We start from the raw sequence: 17,528 nt of genomic DNA, 5'->3' as shown, positions 1-17,528 counted from the left end.
AAAATGTGAAGTGCACGCAAAACATGCGACACAAGCTAAACATGTGTCGCAAAAATAGAAACGGTGTCTAAAATCGAAATGTCTCGAAAGTCGAAAATGTGAAGTGCACCAAAACATGCGACGCAAGCTAATCATGTGTCGCAGAAATAGAAACGGTATATAAAATCTAAACGTTACAAAGCTAGGGTGCTCTGATCGGTCAGGTTGCCTTGTGTGCTCTGACTATTCAGTTGGACCCTGGGTCCTCTGGTTGGTCAGGTGGCCGTACGTGCGCTTATTAATCTGAAAGCTGATGTGCTCTTCATGGGCCGTACGTGCGCTGATTAATCTGAAAGCTGATGTGCTCTCTTGATCGACCGGTTGGCCTGGGGTGCTCTGATTGGTCAGGAGGCAGCTGTGTGCACTGGCTGGTCAAGTGCCTTACACCGTGCCTTCACAAAACATGCGACGCAAGCTAAACATGTGTCGCAAAAATAGAAACCGTGTCTAAAATAGAAATGTCACGAAAAAATCGAAAATGTGAAGTGTGCACCAAAACATGCGACACAAGCTAAACATGTGTCGCAAAAATAGAAACCGTGTCTAAAATTGAAATGTCACGCAAAAAATCAAAAATGTGAAGTGCACGCAAAACATGCGACACAAGCTAAACATGTGTCGCTAAATAGAAACTGTGTCTAAAATCGAAATGTCTTGAAAGTCGAAAATGTGAAGTGCACCAAAACATGCGACGCAAGCTAATCATGTGTCGCAGAAATAGAAATGGTATATAAAATCTAAACGTTACAAAGCTAGGGTGCTCTGATCGGTCAGGTTGCCTTGTGTGCTCTGACTGGTCAGTTGGACCCTGGGTCCTCTGGTTGGTCAGGTGGCCGTACGTGCGCTTATTAATCTGAAAGCTGATGTGCTCTTCATGGGCCGTACGTGGGCTGATTAATCTGAAAGCTGATGTGCTCTCTTGATCGACCGGTTGGCCTGGGGTGCTCTGATTGGTCAGGAGGCAGCTGTGTGCACTGGCTGGTCAAGTGCCTTACACCGTGCCTTCACAAAACATGCGACGCAAGCTAAACATGTGTCGCAAAAATAGAAACCGTGTCTAAAATAGAAATGTCACGAAAAAAATGAAAAATGTGAAGTGCACGCAAAACATGCGACACAAGCTAAACATGTGTCGCTAAATAGAAACGGTGTCTAAAATCGAAATGTCTCAAAAGTCGAAAATGTGAAGTGCACCAAAACATGCGACGCAAGCTAATCATTTGTCGCAGAAATAGAAACGGTTTCTAAAATCGAAATTTTACGGAAAAAAATCGAAAATGTGAAGTGCACGCAAAACATGCGACACAAGCTAAACATGTGTCGCAAAAATAGAAACCGTGTCTAAAATAGAAATGTCACGAAAAAATCGAAAATGTGAAGTGTGCACCAAAACATGCGACACAAGCTAAACATGTGTCGCAAAAATAGAAACCGTGTCTAAAATTTAAATGTCACGCAAAAAATCAAAAATGTGAAGTGCACGCAAAACATGCGACACAAGCTAAACATGTGTCGCAAAAATAGAAACCGTGTCTAAAATAGAAATGTCACAAAAAAAAATCAAAAATGTGAAGTGCACAAAAAACATGCGACACAAGCTAAACATGTGTCGCTAAATAGAAACGGTGTCTAAAATCGAAATGTCTCGAAAGTCGAAAATGTGAAGTGCACCAAAACATGCGACGCAAGCTAATCATGTGTCGCAGAAATAGAAACGGTGTCTAAAATCAAAATTTTACGGAAAAAATCGAAAATGTGAAGTGCACGCAAAACATGCGACACAAGCTAAACATGTGTCGCAAAAATAGAAACCGTGTCTAAAATAGAAATGTCACAAAAAAAATCGAAAATGTGAAGTGTGCACCAAAACATGCGACGCAAGCTAAACGTGTGTCGCAAAAATAGAAACCGTGTCTAAAATTGAAATGTCACGCAAAAAATCAAAAATGTGAAGTGCACGCAAAACATGCGACACAAGCTAAACATGTGTCGCTAAATAGAAACGGTGTCTAAAATCGAAATGTCTCGAAAGTCGAAAATGTGAAGTGCACCAAAACATGCGACGCAAGCTAATCATGTGTCGCAGAAATAGAAACGGTATATAAAATCTAAACGTTACAAAGCTAGGGTGCTCTGATCGGTCAGGTTGCCTTGTGTGCTCTGACTGGTCAGTTGGACCTTGGGTCCTCTGGTTGGTCAGGTGGCCGTACGTGCGCTTATTAATCTGAAAGCTGATGTGCTCTTCATGGGCCGTACGTGCGCTGATTAATCTGAAAGCTGATGTGCTCTCTTGATCGACCGGTTGGCCTGGGGTGCTCTGATTGGTCAGGAGGCAGCTGTGTGCACTGGCTGGTCAAGTGCCTTACACCGTGCCTTCACAAAACATGCGACGCAAGCTAAACATGTGTCGCAAAAATAGAAACCGTGTCTAAAATAGAAATGTCACGAAAAAATCGAAAATGTGAAGTGTGCACCAAAACATGCGACGCAAGCTAAACATGTGTCGCAAAAATAGAAACCGTGTCTAAAATAGAAATGTCACGAAAAAAAATCAAAAATGTGAAGTGTGCACCAAAACATGTGACGCAAGCTAATCATGTGTCGCAGAAATAGAAACGGTGTCTAAAATCGAAATTTTACGGAAAAAATCGAAAATGTGAAGTGCACGCAAAACATGCAACACAAGCTAATCATGTGTTTCAAAATAAGAAACGGTGTATAAAATCGAAATGTCACGAAAAAACGAAAATGTCAAGTGTGCACCAAAACATGCGACACAAGCTAATCATGTGTTGCAGAAATAGAAACGTGTCTAAAATAAAAATGTCACGAAAAAAATCAAAACTGTGAAGTGTGCACCAAAACATGCGACGCAAGCTAAACATGTGTCGCAGATATAGAAACGTGTCTAAAATCTAAATGTCACGAAAAAAATAAAAAATGTGAAGTGCATGCAAAACATGCGACGCAAGCTAATCATGTGTCGCAAAAGTAGAAACGTGTCTAAAAGTTTTTTGTTGTATTAGAGATAGGTTATACCTATTACATATTATATATATATATATTATTTACATTATGCTTTCAACATATTATATCAGCTTGTCACCCTGTGATTAGCACAGTTATTCAGCAAAATTAACGTTAAAGTGAGCGGTGTTTGTCTGACAGGTCCATTTGCGATAGCACCCTCCCAATGGATGTTGGATAAGATGAAATGGCCAAGCATCCAGCCCGAAATATACAGCTATCTCATTGAAACTCCAAGTGATTTTACAAGAGAGAAGTTAAAGGCCTACAAGTCTTTGGATGCCTACAATTTTGTTCTGTGTGGTCATGACCACTTTGTAGTGCTAAAAACCGAGGTTCTGCCTAGCCGAAGACAATGGAATAAGATGGAACTGTACAAGAACTGGGTATTCATCAAGCAAAACCACTGCATTCTGACAGCAAACTGCATCTGTACGACAGGGTATGTGAACTTACATTTTTACATTTCATTTTAAGCATTCAGTGTCCGCAGTTTAATTCACCATATTTAACTGTTTTTCTGCTGAAATTGTTTCTGCAAACAAAAATGAGTAATGTGTATGATTCAGCATATCGTGAACTTACCTGATATGAAATGAGAACTGCAGAGTCCAGCATTTTTAATTAGGTCCTCACTCCATTCAGCTCCCTTTTAGCCAAAGACTAAAAGCAGTGTGGTGTACGGTAAATATTAAGTTTTCGAATTTGGCATCCTACCGCACAACACAACATTTTTGCTATTACAACCAATCTTTTTTTGCAATTGCCGACGTTGGTTGGTAATCCCTCTATTGCAGGGGTCACCAATTTCGTTCTTGGGGGTCTGGTGCCCTGCAGGGTTTAGCTCCATCTTGCCTCAACACACCTGCCTGGGTGTTTCAAGTATACCTAGTCAGACCTTGATTAGCTTGTTCAGGTGTGTTTGATTAGAGTTGGAGCTAAAATCTGCAGGACACCTGCCCTTTAGTGACCCCTGCTCTATTGGGACGATATCTGCGCGCGCACACGTGTGTATGCATAAATGTATGCTGGTAATAAGAAAAACAGGACAAATATGTAAGAATTATAATATATAATACAATTTCTATATTATATTATTTATAATACAAAAGTCTATTAAAATGACAGTTCATCCTCAAAAATTAAAATGTTGCCGCATCATTCACACAACAGAAGAATGCCAGTAACCGACAGATCTCTCTACCCATTTTGTCCCATAGTAATTATTTTTCCAACTATGTCAGTAAATGGGTGGCAATGTTTGTTTGTCTGACTTACTTCCAGATCTAGCCTTGTGTAACTTACTGTAGAACAAATACATTTAAACAGGGTTGGAACAATGACAGCGTGAGAAAATGTTGGTGCTTTAAGTATTTTTAGTATACATGTGTTTTGTTTCTATGTGTCTAAATAGTGACATTTTAAAACAAGTAAAAATGTTTATGTGGTTCTCATGGGCACCGCTAGGGGGGAAGTTTATCACCCATGCAGTTTTGCCCGACCTATCCATGCTGTCCGGGGAAAAAACCCAGAGCTCATTAGATCCTTAAGCCCAGGCCTCCCTCCTGTTTGCAGGGCGAGAAGGGAGATTGAGCTCAGGTAGATCTCGAGAACTCCCCTGCTGTTTATAGCTAAAGACAAATTAGGGATTGCTATGGAGAGATATACTGCTGGCTTAGAGCTCTTCTGTGGTGCCCATCTTGGTTTAGTCAATTCACTTATGTCTTTGGACGATGGAAGGAACCTGGAGGAAACCCACGAGAGCACGGGGAGAACATGTAAACACAGAAAGCTGTAAGCACTCGAACCAGTGACATTCTTTCTGTGAGGCAATAGTGCTAATCACTGGGCCCAATAGTATCTGGATGCAGCCTTTATGATGCAAGCTGAGATTGCATCACTCAGCGATGCAATGTCAGGCACAATGCACTCAATGGAGTGAGTGACGTCACTGTGACGTGTAGGGCTAGGGGTGGGGTTAGGTGAGCACATTAAAATGCATTGGATGCAGCTCAGATTGCACTGCACCAAGTCTGCAGCCAGACCCCTCTCACTGGGCCACCGTGCTGCCCAATCTAGAAAAAAGGGGGAGGAGTAGGGGTGGAAGGGGGATTCTTCAAGGCAAAAAATTACTGTGGTATGAATCTCTGGTTATTTATAATGACGTAGAAATGGTCCGATTGAATTGTGGTAGCTAATGCTGGACCAGCTGTGGTCAATCATAAGCACGTGACCCTCTCGAAATTAGTGTATAAACAAACTTCACTTTAGGTAAAGGTTACAATTTCACTTTCTTATTATTTAGCATTTTATTATTAACTCTCAAGCACTAATCTTGTAAACCCATTGCACAGAAATCTTACAGAAAACTAGATCCTTCAGACGTTTGTCAACAATATCTCCAAAATGAATCAGACTCCCCAAATCTGAAATCACAGAAAGCCAGCTGGAAGTGCAAGTCTCAGTGTGAGGAAGTCACTCACTCTCCCTGTGACTCAACAGTTCCTTGCACTCATATCAGTTCAGATGAGAAATTATTTCAGCATTGTTTGACAGTGACTCAAATTTTGAGTCACCTTAAAGGGCTAGTTTAAAAAAAAAAAAAAGTACTCACTATTTACTCCCCATCAAGTCGTTCTGAACCTTTATGAGTTTCTTTCTTCTGTTGAGCACCAAAAAAGATATTCTAAAGAAAGCTGATAACCATTGGCTTTCAAAGTAGGAAAAATAAATACTATAACAAAACACGAGTTTCGCTATAAACTCCAGCTAGATTTTCACATACTGGTTCACTGTCATTACATATGTCTGCTTCGGGAGAGACATAGGGTAAGAAGAACTGTCTGTCTGTGCTTTGATTTTTGTGAGCTCTGTCATTGCCATAATGCTGCTCTCCGGAGGCATGTTGTTGCACGACAGACCCACATAAGCCAGAGAGAACGCTCTCCGACAAATCGTGCAGTTGGCTTGATAACATTTTCTAATACTCTGGAGCCAGCTATCTGTTTCCTCCCACTCTCTGCGGTACTTTTGCAGTCGCTTGCATTTAAATTCTAAAACTTTCAGACGCGGGGGGTTACCTGGAGAAGCATCTGCCTCTACTCTCTGTCAAGACTTTACAGACTCTGCTTAAAAGACCTGCCCTCCTCACTGGACAAAGGCCAATCAAACTAACGATGACATCAATTATTACCCAATCAAAAGTAGGAAACGAGGCAACTTCATTAAATGCATGTGGGTTGATTTGCATAAAAAGCTACTTTAAAAAAAGTAAAAAAATACGTGATTGATTAAAAATGGGACGCGCAATTTCATTCTCAACTACTGGACAATTTCGTATTTTAGGTACAGGTGGCAACCCTATACAAAACATTAAAAAAACTCCAGTTTTGTACAGTCCACTTTGAGCTGGCTCCGACCTCCATTTATACCCTTCTCTATTCATCAAGCACTTTGATCTTTATAACTTTGTAGACCTTTTACATTTAATTATATTACACAACAAATAAAAGATAACAACATAAACAGCATTTTAATGGGTGTTAAGTATGAATTATTGTAATAAAAACTACTGTAGCCTACATTACGCTTTTATTTTAAAAAAAAAAACTAAACAAAACGCATACACACAGCAGATGCATATTTTTAAATGTGGGGTATATTTACAGTAAATAAGTTATCTACAAATTCAGAGATTGAGAGACAGTCTAACATTGTACAACATGACAGGAGAACATGTCTGAATGCTGTGATGTTTGTCACAGAGCGTTGTACTCCACACACTTTGAGGGGTCTGTTGGGAAATGTTTCTGACAGATTGTCATTAATCTTTTCAGCCCCTAAAAACACAAAAAAACAGTAACTGACCTGATAAACAACATAGGACTTGTATGACTATGAGACTATGCAAGACTATGTAACAGTGCACTTCTATTCAAACTGTCATTTCAGACCTGAATGTACTTCCTTTGGGTCTCGTCGTTGAGCACATGGGCGACGTGTTTGGAGAAGATCTTCTCACGTCCAGTACGAGCATGGATACCCACCATGGTCACACCAATGGGCCATGGAGCGTTTCCTATAGCCATCTGCAGGTAAGCATCATTCGCCTGCAATTACACAGAAAATCAGTCTGGTTTCCTCACAGAAACATCAATAAGGTAGTGAAATTCAAAACACTGCAATTTGTAAGACAAACCTTGACATATTCCCTCTCCAGCATGAACTTTATGATGTCTGTGATGGACTCCTTAATATCTGCTGGTAAATTCTACAAGAAGAAAAAAGTTGGTTAATTAAACAGTCATGAAATAATAGTGTAAACAGCTTGTAGAACTGCATACCTTCTTGCGCAGTTTTCTGAAAAGAGGTTCTAGATATGATTCTGTCTGCTTTTGGGTGGCACTGGCGAGCTTGCCCTGAACACTACGCTTTATGTGGTCTTCTCGGCTGTTCAGATCTTTAGCCCACACACCCAGCAAGAACTATTAAAACACACACACATACACCATAAAACTGTTATTCTGTTAAAGTATGCACCAGAAGATCAATAAATCTATAATTCAAATCATATATTAAACCTCATATGGGCATTATTTATTTACGAGCTGCACTGGTTATATACATTAGGGGCTGCATGATATTGAAAACAAACTGACATCGCGAGATTTAGTTTTTCTGCAATACATATTGCGATGTGAATTTAATTTTACAAGATGAAAAAAAAAATCATAGGTTTATATTGATTGGGATGATTTTGTAGGGAAATAAATCTGCATAAAATGTAGATCTATCTGTCTGTCTATCTAAACAGTGGTTTTTGGTTTTCAGTAGAGTTTAACAGTATTTAGGAACAGCAATTCAATAATAAAGTGTAAACTAATGTGGTATAGTGTAATTGTATAAATAGTTAAACAATTAATCGTTGTTATTGTGTCAAACTTGTTAGTTTCTTTTATCCAAATTGTTTAAATCCACTTGAAATTGCTTGAGATCCTGCATTGTGACTATTGCAGATTCACACATTGCGATATCGATGCTGAAATGACATATTGTTATTTATATTTAGTTAATAATTTACAATCATAACTGTTACTTAGCAATCCTGCATTATATAAAAACTCATAACACTGATAAAAATGGTTGTGTCCATTTTCAAAATAATTATTTCTTTCATTTACTAATGGATTCACTTCATACAATCTTCTGTTTGTACATTCATCCCATTCCATTTGCCATTTCTCATTAATGTACAGATGGTCAATAAAAACAATACATCACACAGAAACTCAGGCCTGGGTGTACAAAACAAAAAACAAAATTGACAAAATAATAGTAAAAACGTACCCTCAATACTTTATTTATGATGTCCATGTCTCTGACGTCATTACCAGTGCCAAGAGATGCTCCCAGAGCCTGTTTAATAGAGATCATGAGGTGTTATTCTTGAACAGAGCCACTAAAAACATCACATATGTACTTCTGTTATATCACACATATATATTTAAATGACAGGAACTTTGGTGTCCATTATTTACAGACCTTTTGAAAGTAAAACAACATGTTTGAGCACTTGTGTCTGCAGTTGTTTTGGTGTTGGTTATGATCACATCATATACATATTAATAATTTTTAACATTACATGTTTATGATGTAAATGATTAGAGGTGTGTCACTGACACAAGAAGGCCTGTTTTGGAAACCAAAATAAAGAACATTTAAGGGATATCAAAACCCTTCGCAAGTTCCAAACCTGTTTGGCTTTTTTTTTCCCAAAAAAAAAAAAGATAATTTGAAGAATGTTGGAAACCTTTGACTTCCATAGTATTTGTTTTTCCAACTATGAGAGTTAATGGTTACATGTGTTCAACTTTCTTCAAAACATCTTTTATGTTTAACAAGAAACCTGAGGCTTAAAACCATTTGACGGTGAGTAAATGTTAATTTTTGGGTGAACTATCCCTTTAAAACGCTATTCAATTCAGATGCAAGACTACAGAGCCACCTAGTGGGCTTATATGGGAGTTACATATGAATTAGTTTCCATTAAGCATTCAGTTTGCATATTTACCTCCAGCTCCTCAATAGTGGTATTTTCCTCATGTACTTTAAGATCATGTTGTGTGTCCAGTTCTGCACCCTCCGCTCCACCCACAATCTCATTCAGATACTGCTGATCAATCTTATCCATAGCAGCCTTTAGATCATTCCTCAAACCCTACACACACAGGAAGGCAACCCATAATTAGCTTGTATGAGTCTGTCATACAGTACAGTAATTTTGGAATCACTCTCATTTGTTATTGCTTTCATGGGAAATTTCACATTAAACAAAAACACACCGGTCACCAACAGTGTCAAGATGGCGACTGGGTCTTACCTTGTTTACTTCAGGTGCCAGAATTTCAATCTTGCGGAGTCTCTGGAAAGCATCATAATCGGATTCTCCAAACAGACGGATGGGCTCGCCACGTTCCCGCAGACGTCTGATCACCTGCACGCAGCCAAACATTCATTATTCATCAAGAAAAAAAACATCCACATAACATCAGGTGAGTTCTGATTGGCCGACCAACCTCCTGTCGAGAGAGTGTCATTGGCAGCTTCTCCTCTGTGAGCTCTAGTTCTAACACCGGATTGGCTGATGTAGACTGAGGCGCCTCCTCCTCAGGTTTGTCCATCTTTAAATAAAAATACATGTGAATATATTTATAGCCATTTTCTATGTTTTAATGATTGCAAAACATAATTGCGAGATTAAGGGCTGCTTGCAAAATCATAAACGTATCAATAACAGAAAATAGAATTGTTCCTATAATCATGCATATATAAAATGTGATTGAATCCTCATCTAACCTTAGACAGTGTGCACAAAATCCAACAGGTGATCAAAAAGCTTGTAATCGCATGTATATCTCTTGCCTTTATGAACCTGTGGGCCATGCTCTGAATCCAAACACAGATTTAATTTGAACAGAACATGCATGCAAGGCACTGCTAAATCAAAATTGATCAAGGAAGCTAAAAAAAAAAAGAGCATTGCACAAATGAGACAGCATTCAAAGAATCTGCTCCTCGGTTACATAACATCACTGATTTGACTGTGATCACTGTATATGCGGCTGGGCTGATCATTCGGATGGCGCTGGCTCCAGCTTTGTGCAACACTGAGAGCAAAGGCAATTAAACACACAAATCTTCTTTATTCATGCCGAAACCCAGTCAAACATCTGTCTGGCAGCATGCATTCTGTCTGCCTGAGCCCTACCTGTCCAACAGGCTGCTCATTAGAAACCTACACTCACGAAACACACACATACACACACAGCAGGAAAGAGAAAATGAGAAGAGATACACAGTCCACTGAAGACACTGCTCTGGGTGAAGAAAAGAACTAGAGAGAAAGAGCTGTTTAGGTGATCGCATGAGTATGAGATGGAAGACATGTTTTAATAGCACAGTTCTTTTAAAGCAACAGTAAATGTCTGACAATTGAGTATGTGGATCCTATATGTAGCTGTTTGTGTGTTCACAATTGACACTTTTGGTTCGATTTAAAGGGGTCATGAACTTGATCTTTATACACGTATGAGCTTGTAGTACTATTGAAACATACTGTAAGTTTCAGAACTCAATACTGTGGTTCCTCTAAAATCAGCTTTTATTGAAGGCGCTCTGACAAAACCACAGGTTCTGGAATGTTCTTATCTATGTTATGTGATAGGTAAGTCCCGCCTCCTTTGAAGATTGAAGCCGGCTTCTACCTTACTATTTAGATCTTAATATACAAAGCTGTTAGCCAATCACAGCAGTGGGCATTTATTGCTGAGTCTACAATTGGTCACGCCCATTTAAAGTGTTTTGATGTCGCGAGTCAAAAACAACACATAGAACTGTCAAATACTTTTTTTTTTTTTTTTTTTTAAATCTTGATCACATTATACTCTCACCGGCCATTTTATTAGGTACACCTGTCCAACTGCTTGTTAATGCAAATTTCTATTCAGCCAATCACATGGCAGCAACTCCAGTATTTAGACATGGTCAAGACGATCTGCTGCTGTTCAAACCAAGCATTAGAATGGGGGAAAAAAGTTATTAAAGTTACTTTGACTGTATTATGGTTGTTGGTGCCAGACGGGCTGGTCTGAATATTTCAGAAACTGCTAATCTACTGAGATTTTCATTTGGTCAAAATTTGGTGTCAACAACATAGAAGCATGAATCCATCCTGCCTTCTATCAATGGTTCAGGCTGGTGGTGGTGGTGTAATGGTGTGGGGAATATTTTCTTGGGACACTTTGGACCCATTAGTAACAGTTGAGCATTGTGTCAACACCACAGCCTACCTGAGTATTATTGCTGACTATGTCTATTCTTTCATTTCCACAGTGTACCCATCTTCTGAGGGCTACTTCCAGCAGCATAACGCGCCATGTCATAAAGCATGATTCATCTCAGACTGGTTTCTTGAACTTGACGATATGGTGAAATCGGAGATTTGCAATGCATCATGGATGTGCTGCCAACAAATCTGCAGCAACTCCATGATGCTATCATGTTAAAATCGACCGAAATCTCTGAGGAATTTTCCAGTAGCTTGTTGAATCTATGCCACAAAAGGCAGTTCTGAAGTCAGAAGTGGGTCCAACCTAACCCAGTACTAGTGAGGTGTACCTAATAAAGTGCCTGGTGAGTGTAAGTGACCCTAAAGAACAGTACAAATAAATATTCACAAAAAAAATGCACTTTAAGTCTTGTTTTACACATTTATAAGCTCCTCAATAATTCTCATCAGCTAAACTACAGTCACATGTATGCAGATAAAGCGAGAGTTTAGCCAGCACACAGAGTTGTTTTGGATCAATAACATTGCAATAACATTGCAAAACAAAATAAAAGCTTCTTTATTGTATCAGAACTAAACACATCTTTTTATTTAGATATTTAGTCCAGACCAAACAAACTAAGACATAAAATTAGATGTACGTCACGTCCTAATATTGGGGAAAACGTACAGAAAAATTAAGAATGGAATAAATAATTTAATAATAAATGATAAAGTATGAACAACTAAATATTATACGTTATGATTATTAATTATAAATGCTATATTAATACAAATAAAAATAGAAATTATAATGTAAAAGAACACAAAACTTAAACTTGTAAGTTGCTGTGGATAAAAGAACCTGCTAAATGGCACTAAATGCTAACTTATAGAAACTAAACGTTTAACAAAAACTAATTTACATATAAATCATGTTTCTCTGAATGAATTGGCTATTTAAGCTCAAATGAAAATATATAGCTTCATTTTTATGACGTCCAATTTTGGGGTCTAGATAAAAGCTGGGAACTGACTGTGAATAAATGTGTGCATCAAGTATCTGTACCTTGTATCCACATCTCCTGTAATAATCCTCCTCTTCTTTGCGCGCGAGTTCAGCCCGTTTAAAGTACTTCTTTGAGTCCTGAAGAAAGCACAACATTAACACAAGCACAAATGTTATATGAAAACAGCTGAAGGGAAAAGTCGGTGTGTAAACACATCTGGACATTCTAGAACAGTCGCTCCTCACATCTATGAGCTCTTTCTCCTCGATGAGCTTTCTTTTCCTCGCAATCTCTGCTTTGAGGATGTCCATGTTAAAAAATTAACAAAACACTTCGGTTTGTGTCAGAAAATGTGCCACTTTTACATAAACATGCAACGGGAAGAAGTACAAACGATGTTTCCGTTTACTGTTTTTCTCTCTTTTCTCGGCGGTTTTGGTGGCTGGAGGTCATTCTGAGTAATTACTGCCATCTTGTGGAAAAGAGTGTGAGACTGATGCTGGGAAGACTTCAGTCAGGACATGATGGGAGTGTTCGCAGAATCCCTGTGTTTGCAAGAAAGTTTGTAATTTTTTAATTCTCTTTACAGCTACTGAGAATCCAAAAAGAGCCACACATTGATTCATAATGTTATGATAGCTGTTTTAACATTAAGTTATGACTGAATTGCCTCTTGTTACAGTTATGAAATAGTTTGATAACAAGCAGGAAATGTTCATGGGCCCGAAACAAGACTACGTTGAAATGGTCTATAGCAGTCTTCATATGATCAGATGCACACATTGTACGCCATTCATTTTATTGATATGTTTGTTTGTGTTTGTCTGTTGTAGGATTGAAATGTTATGTTTATTTGTATTTTATGTTTCTTGGTTTATTGTGTGTGTGTGCGTGCGTGCGTGCGTGCGTGCGTGTGTGTGCGCACGTGCGTGCGTGTGTGTGCGCACGCATGTGCATCTTATTCAACATTATAAAAAAAAAAAATACAAATAGCATAGATGCAGTATCCCAATCCTATCACTGGCTCGAGTCATGGCTGGACCAGTTGGCAGTTCTGTGTGGAGTTTGCATGTTCTTCCTGTGTTGGTGTTTCCTCTGGGTGCTTCGGTGTCCCTTACAGTCCAAAGACATACGCTATGAGTGGATTGAATAAATTGAATTGGCCGTAATGTATGTGTGTGAATGAATGTGTATGGATGTTTCCTAGTATTGGGTTGCAGCTGGAAAGACATCCACTGTGTAAAACACATGCTGAATAAGTTGGCGGTCCTTTCCGCTGTGGTGACCCCTGATGAGTAAAGGGACTAAGCTGAAGGAAAATGAACGAATGAACAATCTTAAACAAGCAAACATATGAATCAGTTCTACCTGAACATCTATTGGAGTTTCCAACCTTTTTTTGCCTGAGACCCCCTTTTCCCCTGGAAAATATTATAAAGCCCTCCTCCACATTTAATAATATTATCGCTCATATAAGTTTGCAGTAGGCATGTCAATATGTCGTCATGAGACCCAAGAAGATATCCTACATCCTTTGGGTTAAAAAAAAAAAAATCTACAATTAAGCGTTTTTACATTTTGTTTTTATTTTTAATTTTACAGCATGTCCACTGTAGTAGACCACAGGACCATTTTAGTTCGAAACGACCACAAAACTGTACAGGATATGGCTGTAAAGGGATATTAATCCAATATTAATGTAACAAAAACAAAAAAAGCCATTTTTTCCTTTTTTATTAAAATTCCTGAAACAGTTTAGTCTGAAAGAGTGATATTAATCCAAAACAAATTTAACATAAAAGCGATTTAAAACTGATTGTCATTCTCTAGTTGTCTCTAATTCTCTAATTGTCTGACTGTCAGACTCTAAATCAGAGTCTCCCTCAAGCATCTTATAAAGAATCCTCTCTGCTTCAGTTCTGCCTACAACATGCAGTCATTAATTACATTAAGATGGTCCTGGTGTCCTCTATAGTGGACATTTAAAAAAGAATGATATTTTGAAACACAAACAACTTAACAGCTTTAAAAGCTAAATGTATTTTTCCTGACACTTTAATAAACAAATATATGTAATAATAATAGTGAATAAAACAGTTTAAAAGCAAAATTTTACATACCTAACCTCTCTCCTTATAAAATGTGCTTTTTTCCGTATGTCGGCCATTTTGGATGCAGTGTACGAAGTGATTCCTAGCACGCCAGCCATAATGACTTATTACAAGAAAGCCCAAGGTGTCTTCTGCACGGCACAGGAGGAATTGACAGAGACAGAGAAAATTCATGACAACACAAAGTCCACTACAGAGGACACAAGTCAATGGGTGGGGTCACATGAGGATATCTAGATATGTTTATGCACAAATAATAGCCTAATGTAAAATATAAAAGCAAAACATCAGTAGGCCATTTGTATTGGGTACACCTTGCGGTATTGAGGATGTGTTGTTGCAATTGTCTTATTAATTTGGACGGTCTCATGCATTTGTTAACAAGGATTTTGGCGCAGATAATGCACTGTGACTGGGTCAGGGACTCTTTGCTTCGAGAAAATAAAATAAAACTGTAGTTCAGGTAACTATCTCAGTGTTTCCAGTATTGTTAGCGCTGTGACCCGAAATGTCTGGAGCTTCCTCACCTGGGCCCAGTATGCTTGGCTCATTACTATTAGCTGCTAAAGGCAAATCAGTAAGACTCTTTTTTTTTTTTTTTCGCTTGCTGAGGTCCCCTTGTGGGCCGGGACCCCCCTATTGGGAACAGCTGATGTATTGCATTGCTGGTTTTATTGTAATTCATTCATTCATTTTCTTTTTAGCTTAGTCCCTTATTTATCTGGTGTCGACACAGCGGAATGAACCGTTAACTTATCCAGCATATGTGTTATGCAGCGCATGCCCTTTCAGCTGCAACCCATCCCTTGGAAACATTTATACACACTCATTCACATGCATATATGGACAATTTAGCCTACACAATTCATCTATAGCACATGTCTTTGGACTTGTGGGGGAAACTGGAGCACCCGGAGGAGAAAACCCATGCGAACACAGGAAGAACATGCAAACTCCACACAGACATGCCAACTGACCCAGCCGAGGCTCCTTTCAACCTTTCACCTTTCCCAATCTCTGTTAACATTGCTCATCTTCAATGCTTTGTGAAAGAAGTCACACACTGCCAAAACTGACTGGAAAGTTTCTTCCCGGCTCGACAACAGAACTCGAGTACTTTTCCTCAGTGTAATTCTGGACCCTCATATGTTGCACCCCACAAATATTAGCGACCATCAGGTGGCGCAAAGGAATAGACGTGACGAATTCTGAAAGAATTAAGAGGTTTATTTATTTACATCATAAACGAGCAGCCCCGCAGGAGAATGCAAACGCGTGCTGTCCATCCTCCACCTCCTCCTCCTCACCACCACCATCATCATCATCAGTCCAGAGAGACGAGCGATTATTATTATTAACGCTCAGGTTCGCTTCACTCATCTGCTGGACTTAATGAGTTTGTCAGTGATTAAAGAGCCTGTGTGCTTATGAAGCGGGCTGGATCTGCCTCTTCACCGCTCTGCCCTTAAAATGGAGTTTGTGGAGAGGAAGAGGAGAAGGAAATCTCAGAGCTTTAAACTGGTGAATGATGCAGGTAAGCGGACATGACAGCAGACAATAGAGCACATCGCCGGCGTTACGTCAGCACTCTGGAATGCACTCTGGAATCCTGTACTACAATGTATCATCATTCACTCATTGTCCTGCTTGCATCATCATCCATGATAGACGCGGCGTTCATTTTTGGGAGTCTTCGTTATTTTTAATGTTAGCAGCGTTTACATTATTATTATTATTATTACTGTGTCTTCTAATGCGTTTAGTCTGTCCGCGCGCTCTTGTTGAAGTGTGATGGAAAGCTCCGTTTGCTGCGTGAATGTGATGGTGCTAAGATCTTCACAGTCACGCAGTCTACAGGTGGTCCTGCAGCATCACTTCATCACATCTGCACCGCTCATACGTCACCATTACAGCTGCTGCTCTGAGTGACATCACAGCAAGAGTCGAGCGGCGTTCATAAAAAGCTGTTTAAGACCATTTTGTTGTTTATATAGTTATCATACTCAGCTCATACAAACTGCTTTTAAATTTAAATGTAGGATAAAATGCAGCATGTGCAGTGTTTCATGCTGGACTGTTTAAAGATGCTGAAAGTCCCACGTTTTGCTGGTTATATTGTCTTTGTGTTTAATGTGTTTAAAAAAACTATTTGCTCATGTATAAATGGTTATGTAAATGTAAATACTTTAATGTTTCATGCTTAAACGTTTTTCATATGACATAAACCGTCTCAGGTCTATCATAACACTCATAGCTGGTGATGTAGCTGGTAAAGAAGAAAAAATAACCCTAAAACAGATTAATTGTGCTCGTGAACGAAAGTCAAGAGCATGGTGGGGGTGTCGCGGACGAAAGTGAAGAGGGTTGGCGAATCGCGGAAGAAAGTGAAGAGCTCAGAGGGTGGGTTGTTGTTAGATATGGTTGTGGCTGGAAGTTAACGAGAATTATTTATATTATTTATTAAATTTCAGGTTTATTGTATTTTATTAACGTCTACCCACCCCAACCCTAAACCCTAACGTCATAATAATGTAAAAACAGTAGTTGTGTGAGTATTATTTATGTTTTCTATTAAATTACTCAATAAATTGTATTTTTAATGCCCAACCCAACCGCCACATGAATTTTTGTTATACAGCGTCATAAAAAAAAATGCTGCTATATTGATGTGCATATCGCACTTCCGGCCGGCCGTGTACCTGATCTAAACTTTACCGGGCAGGAAGAGGTGGGGTGGGGTGCGTGCAAGGAAGGGGATCGCTAAAATGCCAGATCAGATTTCAGAGGTGCCGAATCCAGCTCCAGCTTGTTCCTGCACAAATTTAACCCTGGATAGAGACAGTGCAGTGGATGGGGATGATTGGGAGGCCATGATGGGTAAGGGCCAATGGAGAGAACTTTGCCAGAACACCGGGGTTACGCGACCATATCGACCATCGAGAGTCAGTACTTCAGTTTTTTTTACATTTTATCCAAAAGACAGCCCTAACTGACAAGTATAGTGTCCCCTTTACT

General features: G+C 39.1%; 2 protein-coding genes across 11 annotated transcripts in view; one reads left to right on the top strand and one right to left on the bottom strand.

The window, feature by feature from the left end:
* bend7 (BEN domain containing 7) overlaps positions 1 to 17,528 on the top strand; it is a 152,047-nt gene that overhangs the window by 118,774 nt on the left and 15,745 nt on the right. For 2 of the 9 annotated variants that reach the window (XM_073930277.1, XM_073930279.1), the window contains exon 1: positions 11,993 to 12,963. In XM_073930277.1, coding sequence (XP_073786378.1) covers positions 12,924 to 12,963 — 40 coding nt within the window. In that variant the 5' untranslated portion in view covers positions 11,993 to 12,923. Of the gene's footprint in view, positions 12,964 to 14,580; positions 17,456 to 17,528 lie in introns of those variants that run through there. The other 7 variants (XM_021473232.3, XM_068214876.2, XM_073930275.1 and 4 more) reach the window with 7 other exon arrangements.
* prpf18 (PRP18 pre-mRNA processing factor 18 homolog (yeast)) lies at positions 6,636 to 12,830 on the bottom strand. Of its 2 annotated transcripts, XM_021467629.2 has the most exons (11): positions 12,648 to 12,830; positions 12,462 to 12,539; positions 10,334 to 10,360; positions 9,642 to 9,746; positions 9,446 to 9,559; positions 9,137 to 9,283; positions 8,413 to 8,481; positions 7,410 to 7,550; positions 7,265 to 7,336; positions 7,020 to 7,175; positions 6,643 to 6,905 (listed from the first exon to the last, which is right to left on the bottom strand). In XM_021467629.2, exons 1-11 carry the CDS (start codon positions 12,711 to 12,713, stop codon positions 6,825 to 6,827), a joined length of 1,056 nt encoding a protein of 351 aa, XP_021323304.1. In that variant the 5' UTR covers positions 12,714 to 12,830; the 3' UTR covers positions 6,643 to 6,824.

The sequence above is a fragment of the Danio rerio genome, chromosome 18 (assembly GCF_049306965.1).
Source record: "Danio rerio strain Tuebingen ecotype United States chromosome 18, GRCz12tu, whole genome shotgun sequence".
Lineage (NCBI taxonomy): Eukaryota > Metazoa > Chordata > Actinopteri > Cypriniformes > Danionidae > Danio > Danio rerio.
The sequence above is the reverse complement of the archived record's forward strand: the minus strand, read 5'-3'. Positions and strand labels throughout refer to the sequence as shown.